Source organism: Sphaerodactylus townsendi, linkage group LG15 (genome assembly GCF_021028975.2).
Source record: "Sphaerodactylus townsendi isolate TG3544 linkage group LG15, MPM_Stown_v2.3, whole genome shotgun sequence".
Lineage (NCBI taxonomy): Eukaryota > Metazoa > Chordata > Lepidosauria > Squamata > Sphaerodactylidae > Sphaerodactylus > Sphaerodactylus townsendi.
This window is the reverse complement of record NC_059439.1, coordinates 21,967,737-21,982,968: the sequence shown is the minus strand read 5'-3', so window position 1 is coordinate 21,982,968 and position 15,232 is coordinate 21,967,737. Positions and strand designations below refer to the sequence as shown.

Here is a 15,232-nt window from a genome sequence, read left to right as displayed (position 1 = left end):
ATAAATATATGGAACTATACAATAAAAATTTAAGAAATAATGTCACTAAATGTCATAGACAGAAATTTTTGCAATTGCCACAGTCAAACTTGAACCAGCATCTGCTAATAACCTGGCCACAATCTTCTGTATTACAGCAGAGCTCCACTTATGGATATATATAATAATAATAGGTTGCATTATATTTCTTACAGTCAATTATGTAATCTTACCCAGAGAACTGGATTGCTTCAAGATCTGTGAACCAACTTGAAGCCCAAGCTCTGACATTTCCATCAAGTTGTGCAAACGTTGAACTCTGAGGCGTTACTGCATAAAGGGGCAATCTTGGTTCCTGAAGACCCGGCTTATACCGAGGAAACTCTGACTTTGTAAGGCAATGGGTGGTGTGAGGGCGGTGAGATAATGGACTAGATTTCAGTGACATGATGAAATGGTTCCAGAATGAATAGGGGGGAAAAAATGATTGCCTGCAGAGTTCCCTTCTGGAATTAATATGTCCACTAATTTCCATAACACCCCAAACTTACACAATTAGAAGTCGTTTTATGAAACATTTTCCAGTTTGATCAGTTGGGTTGCTGAGGAGGAAGTTCAAAGGATCAGTGAGTCTCCTCCTCCATAATTGTTAGATAGATAGACTAGCACATCTATATATGTATTAGTTGCTTTCCACTAAGGAGCTCAGAGCAATGTACCTGGGTCTTCCCTTCCACTTTATCCATTTTACCCTTACAACAGCTTTTGAGATAGGTTATGCTGAGAGAGACGACTGCTGAGTGGGGTCTCCCAGGATAAGCTTCACCCTGGCTCTCTAGCAAGCATTTATTTTAATCCAAGGCTCATTCCGCACATGCAGAATAATGCACTTTCAAACTGCTTTCAGTGCTATTTGAAGCTGTGCGGAATAGCAAAATCCACTTGCAAACAGTTGTGAAAGTGTTTTGAAAACACATTATTTTGCGTGTGCGGAAGGGGCCTGATGTTTTGAATGTTTTTGAGGTTTTGAACACAAGCAAGTTGAGTTCCCCCATTCTGCTTTGCTTTGAGAAGTCACCTCCAAAGCTCCAATAACTGCACAGATGTTGATATATTCACGAACTGCTGTCAAGAGAGAATCCCAAGAGGACAAACTCTGTGATCCAGGTCTTGTTCGGTCTTCCCAGAAGCTTGATGAAGTCCATCTTCATGCAGATCAGTGGAGCTTCTTTGGCGGATGTGCATGTGGCAGTTTGATCTATGCATGTCAGCAGTTTCATAAAGACAACAAATAAGAGACAGCAGTCAGCTTTTATTATTCACTGTCCATGGTCAGCACACTTTTTCAGTTCAGACAGCATAAGTGCATCACATAGACCAAAGGGGTAGGAAAACTATTTGTGGGCCAATGCCTCATTTCCAGAGGAACATTTAGTCCTCCTGATGGTAGAATTCAAGAACCAAATTGACCTTGACTAGATTTTAAAATGTAGAATCATAGAATTGGAAGAGACCCCAAGGGCCATCAAGTCAAGCCCCGGGCAATGCAGGATCATATAATCAAAGCACTCCTGACAGATGGCCATCCAGCCTTTCTTTGAAAACCTCCAAAGAAGAAGACTCCACCACACACACTGTCAGGAAGTTTTTCCTGATGTTTAGATGCTCCATTCACCTTGGACCCATTACTCCAGGTCCTAGTCTTTGCAACAGCAGAAAAAAGCTTGCTCCCTCATCAACATGACATCCCTTCAAATATCTAAACATGGCTATCATGTTTTTAACCTTCTCTTCACCAAACTAAACTTATCCAGCTCCCTAAGTCTCAGGATTGCTTGGCAGAGGTCAAAACCCTGGGCATCACTACTGAGAAGACTGTAATGCTCACACACTAGCTTCTGAAAAAGCAGGCAAACAGAGCAGGGTCTTTGAAGATGATAATTTCAGTTGGCAGGCAAGTACATACAGGATGCCACATTCCTTCAGGCATTCAGGACTCATAATGTGAACAGCTCTACAAGCAATAAGCAGCACACTGAATTATACCCAGAAGCAAAATGGTAGCCAGCATAGCTTTTTTTTATAACTGCAAAGTTATAACAGGTGCCTGCTGTCATTCTAGCTGCTGCATTTATTTATATTTATATTTATTCTAGCTACTGTCATTCTAGCTGCTGCATTTTGGCCTAGTGGATGTTTCCAAATATTTATTTTTATTTATTTATTTATTCAGTTTATATCCCGCCCTCCGCCGGAGGGCTCAATAGCAGCACCAAGTAGAGTATATTGCAGCAGTGTATACAAGGAGATGGATTTCTGGCCTCATGGCCTCTATCAATGAAATGCTGAATCTGGCAAGCTGAGCAACGCTAACAAAAGGCACACCATGCTACACAGAGCTGTGTCTCCATCTGTACCCCTGGTTCCGAAAGCACCCTCCACCCAAACAGGAAGATTCCCTAAATCCTGATTGGCATGCCAATTTTACCAGAACAGAGTGTTAATTTGTTAGCCATCATCCAGCCTTCATCTATGTTACATAACAACTCAAGACATCTGTTGCTTCACCTGAGAGTTGAACCAAGAGAAGGCAGGCTTCTTCAATTTATCCTCTGAAGTGCTTCCACAATCCAAAAAAACATTAAAATTGTTCTGGAATCAAAATCCAGCAATGACTAGTTTGTGATCTGCTACTGCTAGCCGTGTTGATTGATTCAAGATCTGAGAATGCTGTCACTGGCAACGAGATCATCTCTCTTGGAGCTGCATTCATATCTCCATCCGTTAAGAAGTCCAAGTACTATGTGTCTCAGTTAGGCTTTTTCAGGGTGGTCTTTCACCTAAGAACTTTCAAATCAACTCTGTTGCTACTGAACCTCTAAATAGAAAGCAACAAATATTTGCAGTCATCTTTTGTGTGCAGACACTATTCTCTGGAGGTGAAGGAAGTTACTAACATGAAGAAAGAACTCCCTAGGGTCATTAGCACAGTTGCTTTGGTGAAATGAGGGAAGGTGAGTGTAAAGTAACAGAAATAAGACCTTTTCTAAGTCATGTATGTTTGTGATGTTTGGGGTTGCAGCAATTGTTCCTTGGAGCTGCTGTGAACTGGGGACAGGATAAATCATTAACCAGACATCCTTTCAAATACATGGATGCTGCTGCTCCATGTCTCTTCCTAACACATCTGAGCAATGTATATAAGAAGTGTGCAGTGACCCTTTATTACACTCAGTGATCCCTTGTCCCAACACAACTTACTGACTTCTGCTTTATACCATTCTTCAAGAATGGTATAAATGAAGAAATACAAAGAAATGTGAGGTGTAACCATACCATTTTATCTTTTGAATTTTGATTGTAGAGAATGATGTGTTGGAATGCTTGGAGGAAATTCCCCATAGTAAACTCCCTGAGGTTCAACAAAAAGGCCCCACGCGTAACCAAGTCAGATGATGCTGAATGTATGCTTTTAATGCTGAATGTACTCTTTAAAAAATATATCTTGGAATGTGCTGATTTGCAACAAGTCAGGATTGTGAGCCTGCGTGGACAGCCGGCCAGGATTGGCCAGAAGAGGTCAGAAGGGTCTGTTCAGAAATGTCTTAAAATGAGCAGTACTGCGATTTAGCCTTCAGAGAGTTGGTACCACGGTATTGCTCTCTCCATGTCTGCAGACATGATAATAAACCTAGCTTCTATTAGCCATCCTTGTGTGGAGTTTTTTATGGGTAAAAACTTCCATAACACGACAACCCAGCAGTTAGGGGGTGCAAGGGGCGAACGCCCGGCGGCCTGGGAACGATCTGTTCCCCCAATAAGGATTGGGGTTGGTGCCAGGTTAGTTGTGATGCTGTCCGGCAGTTAAGATGCGCTCCTCTTGTTCGTTCAGTTTCAGCATTCAGTAAAGGGCTGCGGCCCAATTCAATCCAGAGCGTGTCCTGTAGTTATTTACTTTGTAAAGCATCTGCACATCTGGCTGCAATTGGGCATTATTTCTGGAAATGCTTGGGAGAAATGCAAAGGAATGAATGGAGGGTAATAACACATTATTCACAGCAGTAATACAAAAATTTGAAAGTCGTATGACACTTAAAAGTTATAACAGTTGTTAAACATTTTGAAAACATTTTGAAAATGTCAATTTTTAAAATCTCTGCTGTGTGCCATTTGTGATTTGTGAGTTGAGACATATTCTATAATGTGAGGGTGGCTTTGAGATGACCAGGTGCAAAAAATCATTCTTTGATTGTAGTGGGGGAGGGTGGCCATTGGTCATGGTGGGGGAGGGTGGCTGACCATACCGGTGGGGGGGCACAAAACTCAGATTTTGCCCTGGACTTCATTTTCTTCTGGTCTATCCAAAGCTCAGCAATGGGAAATATTAAGGATTCTTATTCTACTTCCCTTTATTTTTATTATCTATTCCAAAAAGACTATTCATGCCCTTCAGCTGGGGATGAAACCACAAAAATATTGACTCAATGTTCTTCTTTCAATGCTGTGGACAGAGCCTACAAATTCTGAGCCCCAGTTCTACATTATTCTAGCCCAGGGGTAGGGAACCTGCGGCTCTCCAGATGTTCAAGAACTACAATTCCCATCAGCCTCTTTCAGCATGGCCAATTGGCCATGCTGGTAGGGGTTGATGGGAATTGTAGTTCCTAAACATCTGGAGAGCCGCAGGTTCCCTACCCTTGTTCTAGCCCAGAGGTCTGCAACCCGCGGCTCTGGAGCCGCATGCGGCTCTTTCGTCCTTGTACTGCGGTTCCGCGTGGCTTGGGTCCTCTCAGCCTCCTTTGGAGAGTCACCCTAAGGGTTAATAGGAAAGAGTCCCTGTTCCTAGAGAGGCACAGTCCGAGACAGCTATCCCAAGCCACTTCTGGCTTTCCTGTACCAGCTGCCTGGTTGGCTGATGACAGTGATGTAACACTTCATGGATTTCATAACACACTATAATTGTTTATACAAAGCGTAAAGGTAAAAAAACAATATATACAGTGTTATCTTCATTTGAAATGTCAAAAAGTATTTGCAGCTCCAGGTGTTTTCTTTTCCGTGGAAAACGGGTCCAAATGGCTCTTTGGGCGTTAAAGGTTGCTGACCCCTGTTCTAGCCAAACAGACATAGCAATTAACAATGTCATATGTGGGGTTGAGTGTGGAGAATTTGTATTTTACCCCTCCCGCTCTCATGTGTAGATCTCTGCATAAATTACTCTACTGGATTTCACTCTTCCTGCTTCTTCAAACAGAGACTAATGAAACATTTTATCACAATATGTAAAATTTTAAGATCTCATAAGACTTTTAAAAAAATATATTCAGTACCCACATTCAGTCTTGATTCTTCAATTCCAGTGGTAAAGCAGGTTACCCCCAACTATTTGTGTTTTACAAATTGATCACTTTATCTTGTTTAGAACTACCCACGGCATTCCAAAGTGTCCTTTTCACATCCTTATTCCGTAAACTGTATATAATTGGATTAAGCATAGGTACAATGATCCCATACAGAACAGGCAAGGCTCGGTCCTGCTCCTGAGAATATGTGGAGTTGGGCTTCAGGTATGTGAAAATTATGGTGCCAAAGTAAATATTTACTACAGTGAGGTGAGAGGTACAGGTCGAGAAAGCCTTGAGACGCCCTTCTTTGGTGCGGATCCTGAGGATGGCCATTGCTATGTATACGTAAGACACGAGAGTAACCAGAAAGGAACTCATTACCACACCTCCACCCACTACAAAGGTAGCAATTTGATTAGCTTGGGTGTCAGAACAAGACAGCTGGAAAAGGGGTGGGATGTCACAGAAAAAGTGATGGATGACATTGTCCTGACAGAAGGACAAACGAGAAAGCATGCCGGAGTGCACGCCTGAGTTAGCCAAGCCTAGAATCCAAGCAGTAGCTGCTAAAATGATACAAACTTGGGGCCTCATGAGCACACTGTAATGCAGGGGGTGGCAAATGGCAGCATATCGGTCATACGCCATCACACCTAGCAGGAGGCATTCGATGCCACCAAAGGAGATAAAGAAGTACATCTGGGAGAAGCAACCAGCTATGGAAATAGTCCTGTCCTGGAAGAGAAAATTTGTCAGCATCTTGGGCACTGTGGAAGTGGTATACCCAATGTCTACTAGAGAAAGATTACCCAGGAAGAAGTACATGGGGCTATGGAGACTTTTGTTGAAACTGATGAGGAGGAAAAGAAGGGTGTTCCCAATCAGGACCACCAAGTAGATGAGCAGAAAGAGACCAAAAAGAATGAGCTGGGCTTCAGGATTGCTGGAGAGTCCCAGGAGTATAAATTCAGTGACAACTGTGGCATTCTGCCGCACTTCATGTACTGTATCCATCTGTGAGAGAATAACAGGTGGGATATGTGTTACAGGCAGGCAGAGGGTTGTATGTTTTATTCTTGTTGGTTCATAGCCTCAAATATAATTAGCTTAGAAATGTATGCAAAACCAAAATTTTCCACAGCAGTGTACCCATTTTAGATTTGGGAAGCGTCCATCTCCTTGTTGTGCCCAACCACCTATATTTAAACAGGGTGCAGAAGATAAAAGAGTCACGAAGTCAGTCAACCAATCAGTTAATCTTTATGGTGGTCCTAGACCAGCATAAGGTAGATAACATACAACAAAAAATTCGAGTTGTGAAGTAATAGGGTTGTACAAGAGGTTTCCTTTTTTTAAAAAAAAATAACATGCACATAAAACAATATGGAGTTGTAGAGAGCTGAAAATAAAGTTTGGTCCATTTTCTTCACTTCTCATGAACAATTCGATGCATTTCTTTAAAACTGACATCAAAAGTGAAGAGACTCTATGCAGGTGCTGAGCAAACTCTACCCAATCTTGCTGTTCTCATTGCTTCCATCATGAGCCCAGAGGTTTAGAGCTGTGATGAGGTTATTTGGCATTTTATTTTTTTCAGCTTATGCTCTCAGTTACAATATGACCTGAACCAAGCTTTCAAAATCAACTAGCCAGGACAGTAGGTAAAACAGGTACACAATAACTTTTTACATATAATCTCCAACACAACCAACAGGAAATTTGCCTCTTCCCATTGACAAAATATTGTGGTATCTTTTGGGGAAAGCACACCAGTAACTATCTAGAAAAAAAAATCTAATTCATCCACAAGAAATAAGTAACAAATGTATTTGTTATACAAACCCCCTCCCCCCAGAAAGTACCTTTTCAGTTTACTTTAGTTCCGCATTTAATACAATCTTACCACAAAGACTGGTGACAAAACTTGTGGATCTTGGACTCTCACATTCAATCTGTTTGTGGATTAGGGACTTCTTGTCTGGACGTTCCCAGAGGGTTAGACTGGGAAATCGGGTTTCCTCAGTTCGGCTTCTAAACATGGGAACGCTTCACAGGGTTGTGTGTTGAGTCCCTATTGTTCACCCTTTATACATATGATTGCAAAAATTCCTGTTCATCATAGTAACACCATTATCAAATTTGCCGATTACATAACGGGTGGTGGGGCTCATCTCTGGAGGGGATGAGTCTGCCTTATCGGAGTGAGGTAATCAATTCGCTCTGGGCGCGGTGCAGGGAAAAAATAAACTTGCTCCCATTAACACTCAATGTAAGACAAAGGAGCCCATAGTACACTATAGAAGGAATAGCTCAGAAATTCAGCCCTTGACTATAAATGGAGATCAAGTAGAGCAGGTGGCTAGTTTTAAATTTCTGGGCATCATGATTAAAGAGGACTTGACCTGGGGCGTACAGACTGCCGTGGTGGTTAAGAAGGGCCAGCAAAGACTGTATTATCTGAGACTTTTAAGGAAACAACAACTGAATGGAAAACTCCTGGTGTCCTTTTACTGCTGTGCTATAGAGAGTGCCTTAACCTACTGCATCTGTGTATGGTTCTCCAGTTGCACAGTGGCAGATAGGAAGGCACTCCAAAGGGTGATCACTACTGCACAGAGGATTATCAGCTGCCCTCTCCCCTCATTGGAAGAACTCTATGGCTGATTCCACATGGGCCAAAAACAGCAGTGTGAAAACAGTATGAAAACAGTATAAACCCTTTTACACCATTTTAAACCCTTTTACACCATTTTTACACTGTTTTCACACTGCTGTTTTTGGCCCATGCGGAATCAGCCTATAATTCCCAAAGCCTAAAAAAAGCCCAAAATATTCTGAGACCCGTCTCATCCAGCACACTCTCTTTTTGAACTGTTACCATCCGGCAGACGATACAGGTCTATCAAAACCAGGACAAAGAGGCTTAGAGACAGCTTCTACTCTAGAGCTGTGGCTATGCTAAACTCCGCGGCTTCGTGTTGATGTGTTTGGGGCTGTGTAGTGAGGATGGGGTATGAGTCTGAAATTGTGTGCATCAAAGAATGCTGCTGTAAATTTCGTTGTGCGTGCACAATGACAATAAAAAACTTATGCTTAGGCTTATGCTTAGTTTTGAATGGAGTACAGTTGGAATGCCTTGAAAAGATCAGTTTTTGGACTTATAGGGTTTAGCTTCTCAAAAATATCTGACAGTAGATATATCTGGGGAACAAGAATACATTTATTATTGTTAGTAAGAACCCAACATAAGCCCTGCTAAATCAGACCTCTGGTCTCTCTTGTCCAGCATCCTGTCTCACACAGTGTCCGGCAAACCAAAAAAGAAAAAGTGGGGGAAAGGGTCAGCTTTATTGTCTTGTAAAGTCCACACACATTTCACTTTATGAGCTTTGTCAAAGGAATATATAAAAAACTAATTTTATAATAAATGTAACTAAATGTAACTAATGTAACTAATAAAAAATAAACCTTAAAATATTAATTGAAAAAAAACAGAATAAATAATCTCAGGAGAAAGCTCAGAAACAATAATTTTAGAGAAGCAACTAATCAACCTAAAATGCACTGAAACAGAGAGTAGCTAAATCAAGAATAGGATGCTGGGCTATGCTAGAGGATATTTCAAATACTTCTTGGTACTGGCAAGAAAAAATGGAAAGAATTGGAGGAGAATAAGCTAAAATCTTTGACATTGTAATCAGTTGAAAAAAATTAACACTCTGCATACTCTTAGCTAAACTTTCCGCATTACAATTGAAGTATGAACCCTTAGAAGTTTGGCACTGGGAGGATGAAACCAACTACATAGCTGAAAACAAAGATCTGCAACAGTAAACTGAAGTGAAAATCTTTATTTGCAACTGGAAGAATTTCAATTACATAAAGGGTACTGCCAGCACCAGGATCCATGTTTCCAGAATAGATAAGCCACTGATACTTCATTCAGCAGCACCCGGATGGGCAGCAATACCAAGAGGTGCACCTGCTTCCTGAGCCTCTACAGTGGTGGACAGTTAGACAATTTCCAGGAGATTCAGCGCTAACAGTCCCCACAGAAACATTGCCTGTTCAGGATCAAGGATGCAATAAAGAACAACACAGTGCTGGCTGTCTAATCATTGCATTCACCAATGCTATGGCCCCTGCCTATTGCCCACTTGTGCGCTAACTTGTCCACAGATTCTTTAAATTTGACATCCCTTCCATAGGTCAGCCTGCTTTTCTCTACAGTCTTCTCTTTGTCACCTGTCCCTATTTCCTCAATAGTTGTCCTGCTTTATTGATCATTTTATCTATTTGTTTTATTGGTGCTGGTTTCTACCTATTTGTTGTCTAGTTTTATATTGCATTGTGTTTTTTTAGGTTTATGTGTTTAGTCATTGTAAACTACTTTGGACCGTTTGTGGAAGGATGGTCTATCAATATTTTAAAATAAAAATGTATTTCTCCACACATGAAAGCATTTGCACTTATCAAAGGAGAAGTGAGGTGGAGTCAATCCCCTCCTCACAGCAGACAAACAAAGCCTTTTAAAAAGCATTTCAGCCAAAAGCATTGCTAGAAAAGGGGAAAAAATCAGTGCTTCATGCTTCACAGCCTCATGCTGCAGTTCCTTTCTGTAGTCGATGCTGTAAAGATGAACCCCCCCCAAAAAAAAACATCAAAAATGTTCTGAAACAAGGCAAGCAGTTTCTGCAGGCAAAGATCTCACAAAATGACAGTCACAGCACACAAACAAAGCCTTTTAAAAAGCATTTCAGCCAAAAGCATTGCTAGAAAAGGGGATTCATTCAAAAAAATTTGAGGCTGGAAATAAAGTGTTTTAGGGGGGGGGGAACTGCAGAATTCTACCCTAAAATGCTTTTTTACCATCCTGAAAATGTTTAATTTGTGTTGTGTGGAAATGGCCTTAGCATTACCAGAGGGCCCATTTCTCTCTATAAAATAACCCTTCTACCAGCCCACAGTACTTCTCAGTCTACCTTTGGGTTCAGTTGCTGCTACATGCCATTTGTTTTCTACCTCACTTCCTTGTAACCCAGTGCAAGTTTATGTACTCTGCTTCATGGACCCAAAGTCAATTCAGGATCTGGTACAGTATTATCCCTAAGAACTCCCCCAATTCCTCCACTATTCCCAACCTATCTCCTCAACACTGCTTCTATCCTAGGACTGTATGCATGTTCTGCTGCTTTGATTATTGTATGCTTGTTTATTATTTTTCCCCCGTAATGAAATGTGTAAACTTTACCTTGCTCCTCTGCAGATTTCTTGCAAAAGCTGGCTTTTGTATACATGGGCAACAAAGATCTCGAGCTTGCTTGACCTTTTCAAATGCATATGCAATTTTATATAGTGAGTTTCTTCTTGACCAGTAGAAAAGCAGATTGGATTCAACCCAACTTTTCCTACCCAGTCACAGGCAAGAATGGTTCTCAGTTTCCCCAAGAGCTGAAGACAGTTGCACAACATTCAACATTCTGAAAAAATAATTGCACGGCAATTATGAAATCCCAGTTGTCCTTGATATCTTTCTTTCTTAAAAAGTGTGTCCAGAGACTGATCTAACACACATCATACCATTTGGAAGATTAGCCAGTTGGGGCACAGGGAAGTGAGCTTACAAAACTTTTCCATCAAATCAAGGCCAACTGGGATTTTGTAATTGCTGTGGAAGAAGACATGTTCCATTGATTCCATTTGCTTTATATCACAAGGGTATAACTTCTCTGTTCACACAATGGACACAGGTCTAAGAGGCAAGAACCCTTTGGTTTTTATTCCTCAGCTGGTGTCAAAAGTTTCAATCAAGTGTTCAGTGCTTGATATCAGTTTCAATCAAGTGTTCAGTGCTTGATATCAGAAAGAATCATAGAGTTGGAAGAGACCACAAGGGCTATCAGGTCCAACTCTCTGCCATGCAATCAAATCACTCCTGATATATGTTCATCCAGCCTTTGTTTAAAAACCTCCAAAGAAGGAGACTCCACCACTCTCCAAGGCAGTGAGTTCCACTGTCCAACAGCCCTGACAGTCAGAAAGTTCTTCCTAATGTTTAGGTGGAATCTCGTTTCCAGCAAGAAAAGCTGGTTACTTACATTTCACTAGTTCTGTATTGTGCGAGGAACCCATTACTCCGTATATTAGTCTCTGAAGCAGCAGATAAAAAGCTTGCTTCCTCTTTGACATAGCATCCATTCAAATATTAAAACATAGCTATCATGTCCACCCTTAACCTCCACTTCCCGAGACAAAACATCCCCCAGCTGCCTAAGTCTTTCTTTACAGGACACAGTGTTTGTTAGTAGATCCATCATGCAAGACAGTGGTCCTTTCCACACAGCCTTTTTGAGGCAGGAACAGAAACATTTCCTCCATCAGGTTCCTCACTGTTTTACCCCCAAACATTTTATTAGCAGCCTCAAAACATGTTATAAGAATTCCCTTTTAAAATGATTCTCTGGTTGAAATGTTTTGAAAACGTTCTCAGTTGCTGTGTAATCTATTGATTACGTTCTGCATGCTTCTCTGCTTCCCTGAACATCCACCATGGCACTACTTTCTGAACTTACTTTATTCTACTCCACCTGTTTATTTCAATCATTTCCTGTTTGTTTTGTTTACTTTCTGGAGAGCTAACCTTTGATGCTTTAATTATACTAGGAACAGAAAATTTCTACAAGAAGCTTTGAGCCACTGAAGCACTTATCCAACACAAAACTCACAATAAAAGGTGGAAATCACGTAATGGCAGTCAATAATTTTTCCAAGGGGGTGAGTGCAGGAATACATCGTGGTAAAAAGTAGGGCGATTAAAAACATTTTCCAGATGTTTTCAGTGATTTGTGAGTCTAAAAAGTCCATTTCTTGATTGGCTAAACATTGTGTATTCCTTTATGTGTCTGTGGGGTTTTTTTAATTAATATGAATTGAACATACACAGATTCAAAACCTTTATTAGAACCTTTATCATTTTCATGAAAACAAAACCCAGAAATGCAAAATGATAAAACACATTTTACTATTAAATTAAGCTGATTCAAAACAACAAGAAAACAGCAGGATCATAGGTCAGCATAAGACATCTTACTCTCTACTGGACGCTTCCTGCCAACCAACTTCCGCAGAGCATCCCTGACATCCTTATTCCTCATACTGTAGATTATTGGATTCATCATCGGTGGGACCACAGAGTAGAGTACAGCAAACATTTGATTTACACTGGATGGAAAGCTGGAGGTTGGCAGGAAGTAGGTAATGATACCAGTACCAGTTAGCAGGAAGACAACAATAAGGTGGGGGATACAAGTTGAGAAGGCTTTTTGTCTACTTTCCATTGAGGGCATTCTTAACACTGCAGTGAAGATCTGCACATAGGACATGAATATAAAGACACAACAGCCAAAGCCTATGGATGCACTAAAAACAAGTGCCCAAATTTCATTGAGGTAGGAATTAAAACAGGCAAGCTTCATTAAATATGGAATTTCACAGAAGAACTGCCGGACAATGTTAGAGCAGAAGGGCATTGAAAAAATTGTCCCTGTGTGAAGAAGAGCATTTAGGAACCCTCCAATCCATGCCCCACTTGCCATCTGGATGCAGCGTCCCCAGTTCATGACAGATACATAGTGCAGTGGGTAACAGATGGCAACATATCGATCATAGGCCATAATGGTGAGGAGGAATATATCTGATGACAGGAAGTGGACAAAGAAAAACATTTGTGCAGCACACTCATAAAATGAAATCCACCTTGTGTTCATGAGTGCATTGAACATGGCTTTAGGAATCGTAACAGAGGTAGATCCAAGGTCAACCACTGACAAGTTGATGAGAAAGAAGTACATTGGGGTGTGCAGGTGGGTGTTGAGGGTTACCAAGATGATGATGAGGAGGTTCCCTATCATGACCATCAAGTACATTGCTAAGAAGACGACAAAGTGTAGAATCTGAAGCATTCTTTCCTCAGAAAATTCCAGCAGCAGGAAACCCGTTACGATGGTAACATTGGACATAGCAGGCTGGAAGAAGGAGATGTAAATATAACTTTTGGTTAATAAACAAGCATATGATTCTTCTTCAAAGAAGTAAAATTGTTCCCTCTAAGTTTCATGCTGCTATTTTAATTGAAAAGTCCTTGGACATATGTGAAAAAAGTGAAAACCTCTAAAATCCCCCAGGGCAGCACAAAAAAAAATTGGGGGAACACATATAAATGCCATCTGCTATGTACTGATTTTGATGTGCTGTTTTTAAATAGGGTTAATATTTAATGTGAATAGGGCCTATAGTATCTATTTATGGTTGTTGATTTTTAACTGTGCTCTATCTGTTGTTTGTTGTACACCACCCTGTGCTCTAACTGTTGTTTGTTGTACACCACCCTGTGCTCTATCTGTTGTTTGTTGTACACCACCCTGGGCTCTATCTGTTGTTTGTTGTACACCACCCTGAGAGGGCTGTATATAATAACATTAACAATAAATTAAACAGAATATGCTGAGAAATCAAATGACTTAAATCATTTCTCCATTTTGCTTAGTCACATCCTAAAATACGATGAAGGGGTACAAATGCTGGGAGGAGATTTGAGACTGGAATCAGACATTCTTTCATGTTTAATACTAATTCAAAACTGGTGGAAAATATTTAAAAGGACTCAGACAAACCTGATATTCATTTATATGTCAGTAAAGCACAGAGCTAGCACATGCTGCTGAAAAGCATAATTTAGAAATCCTTGAAAAGATCATAAATTCTTAAAGAAAAAAAAATCAATAAATAGATCCCAAACATTATTTACAAGATTCCCTTAGCTGAAAAATACAGTTCTTGGACTGTAACTCACCATGTACCTTGTGTCTTTCACCTTTGTCTTTTTCAGCTCCCTTATATTTCTTAAGTTGCTTTGGCTGATTCCGCACACGCAGAATAATGCACTTTCAAGCTGCTTTCAGGGCTCTTTGAAGCTGTGCGGAATGGCAAAAACAGTTGTGAAAGCAGCTTGAAAGTGCTTTATTTTGCGTGTGCGGAATCAGCCTTTGTAATTGTCCCCTTTCTTTCTACCTCCCCTTCTGTCCTGTGCAGGAATTCCTTTCTTTTCCTTTAAAGTAAGACTTGAGCCACCAGATTGGAGGGTGTATACTCTTGCCTGCCAGACGGGGAATATGGTCTCTGTTAGTGATGTTCACTTTCACCTCAGAATGCTGAACTTGATGCCCTAATTCTAATATTTGTGACGCTTTGCCTTTTTCTCTCTTCCCTCTCTCAGAATCTGAATATCAGTTTACTCAAATTACTTTTTTTAAATTTTGCAACCAATGAATATGTTGAAGCTATTCAAGATTATTTCATTACTTCAATAATATATTTGAACGGGTATGTTCCTCCATATCAGGTCTGGGTACTCTACTGAGAACATTTACTTAGAAGTAAATCTTGCAGAATTCAATAAACCATACTCACAAGTAAGTGTGGATAACATAATAGTTCTGGTTTCCACAGAACTGAGCACAAATAAAAATCCACAGAACTAGGCACAAATAAAAATCTGCTACAGTAGCGCCAATTTTTTATTTTTAAAATAGCATACTTCCTGTGGAATGATACTATTATTTAATTATTAGTACTTAAGTACTTAAAATATACTACTCATTTTAATGTATATGTTGTGAGTAATCACCACTATCTTTAAGAGTGCAATGTCAACGTTAGCCCAAATAAACTCAAAAATACACACGTTGCACTCTGGCTGTGTCCAATCTTATATATTGATCTTACATATAATTAAACAACTTAACACTTCTATTTGTATTTACATTTCCTTATTTCTCTGACAAAGTTCTTAAAGATACAGCATAAGTCTTCCAACTCTTATAACTAAACATAAATAATCACTTAGTCCA

General features: G+C 40.3%; 2 protein-coding genes across 2 annotated transcripts in view; both read right to left on the bottom strand.

Annotated features, from left to right (window-relative positions):
- The window catches only part of LOC125444579 (olfactory receptor 1019-like), a 118,379-nt gene extending 118,117 nt beyond the window's left edge, over positions 1–262 (bottom strand). Inside the window, exon 1 of the mRNA XM_048517071.1 lies at positions 213–262. The gene's annotated coding sequence lies outside the window, so the exon portion shown is untranslated. The remainder of the gene's footprint in view (positions 1–212) is intronic.
- Positions 263–5,372: 5,110 nt separating this feature from the next.
- On the bottom strand, positions 5,373–13,342 carry LOC125444057 (olfactory receptor 1020-like). The gene is made up of 2 exons (XM_048516496.1): positions 12,917–13,342; positions 5,373–6,338 (listed from the first exon to the last, which is right to left on the bottom strand). Exons 1-2 carry the CDS (start codon positions 13,340–13,342, stop codon positions 5,373–5,375), a joined length of 1,392 nt encoding a protein of 463 aa, XP_048372453.1.
- Positions 13,343–15,232: the final 1,890 nt, after the last annotated feature.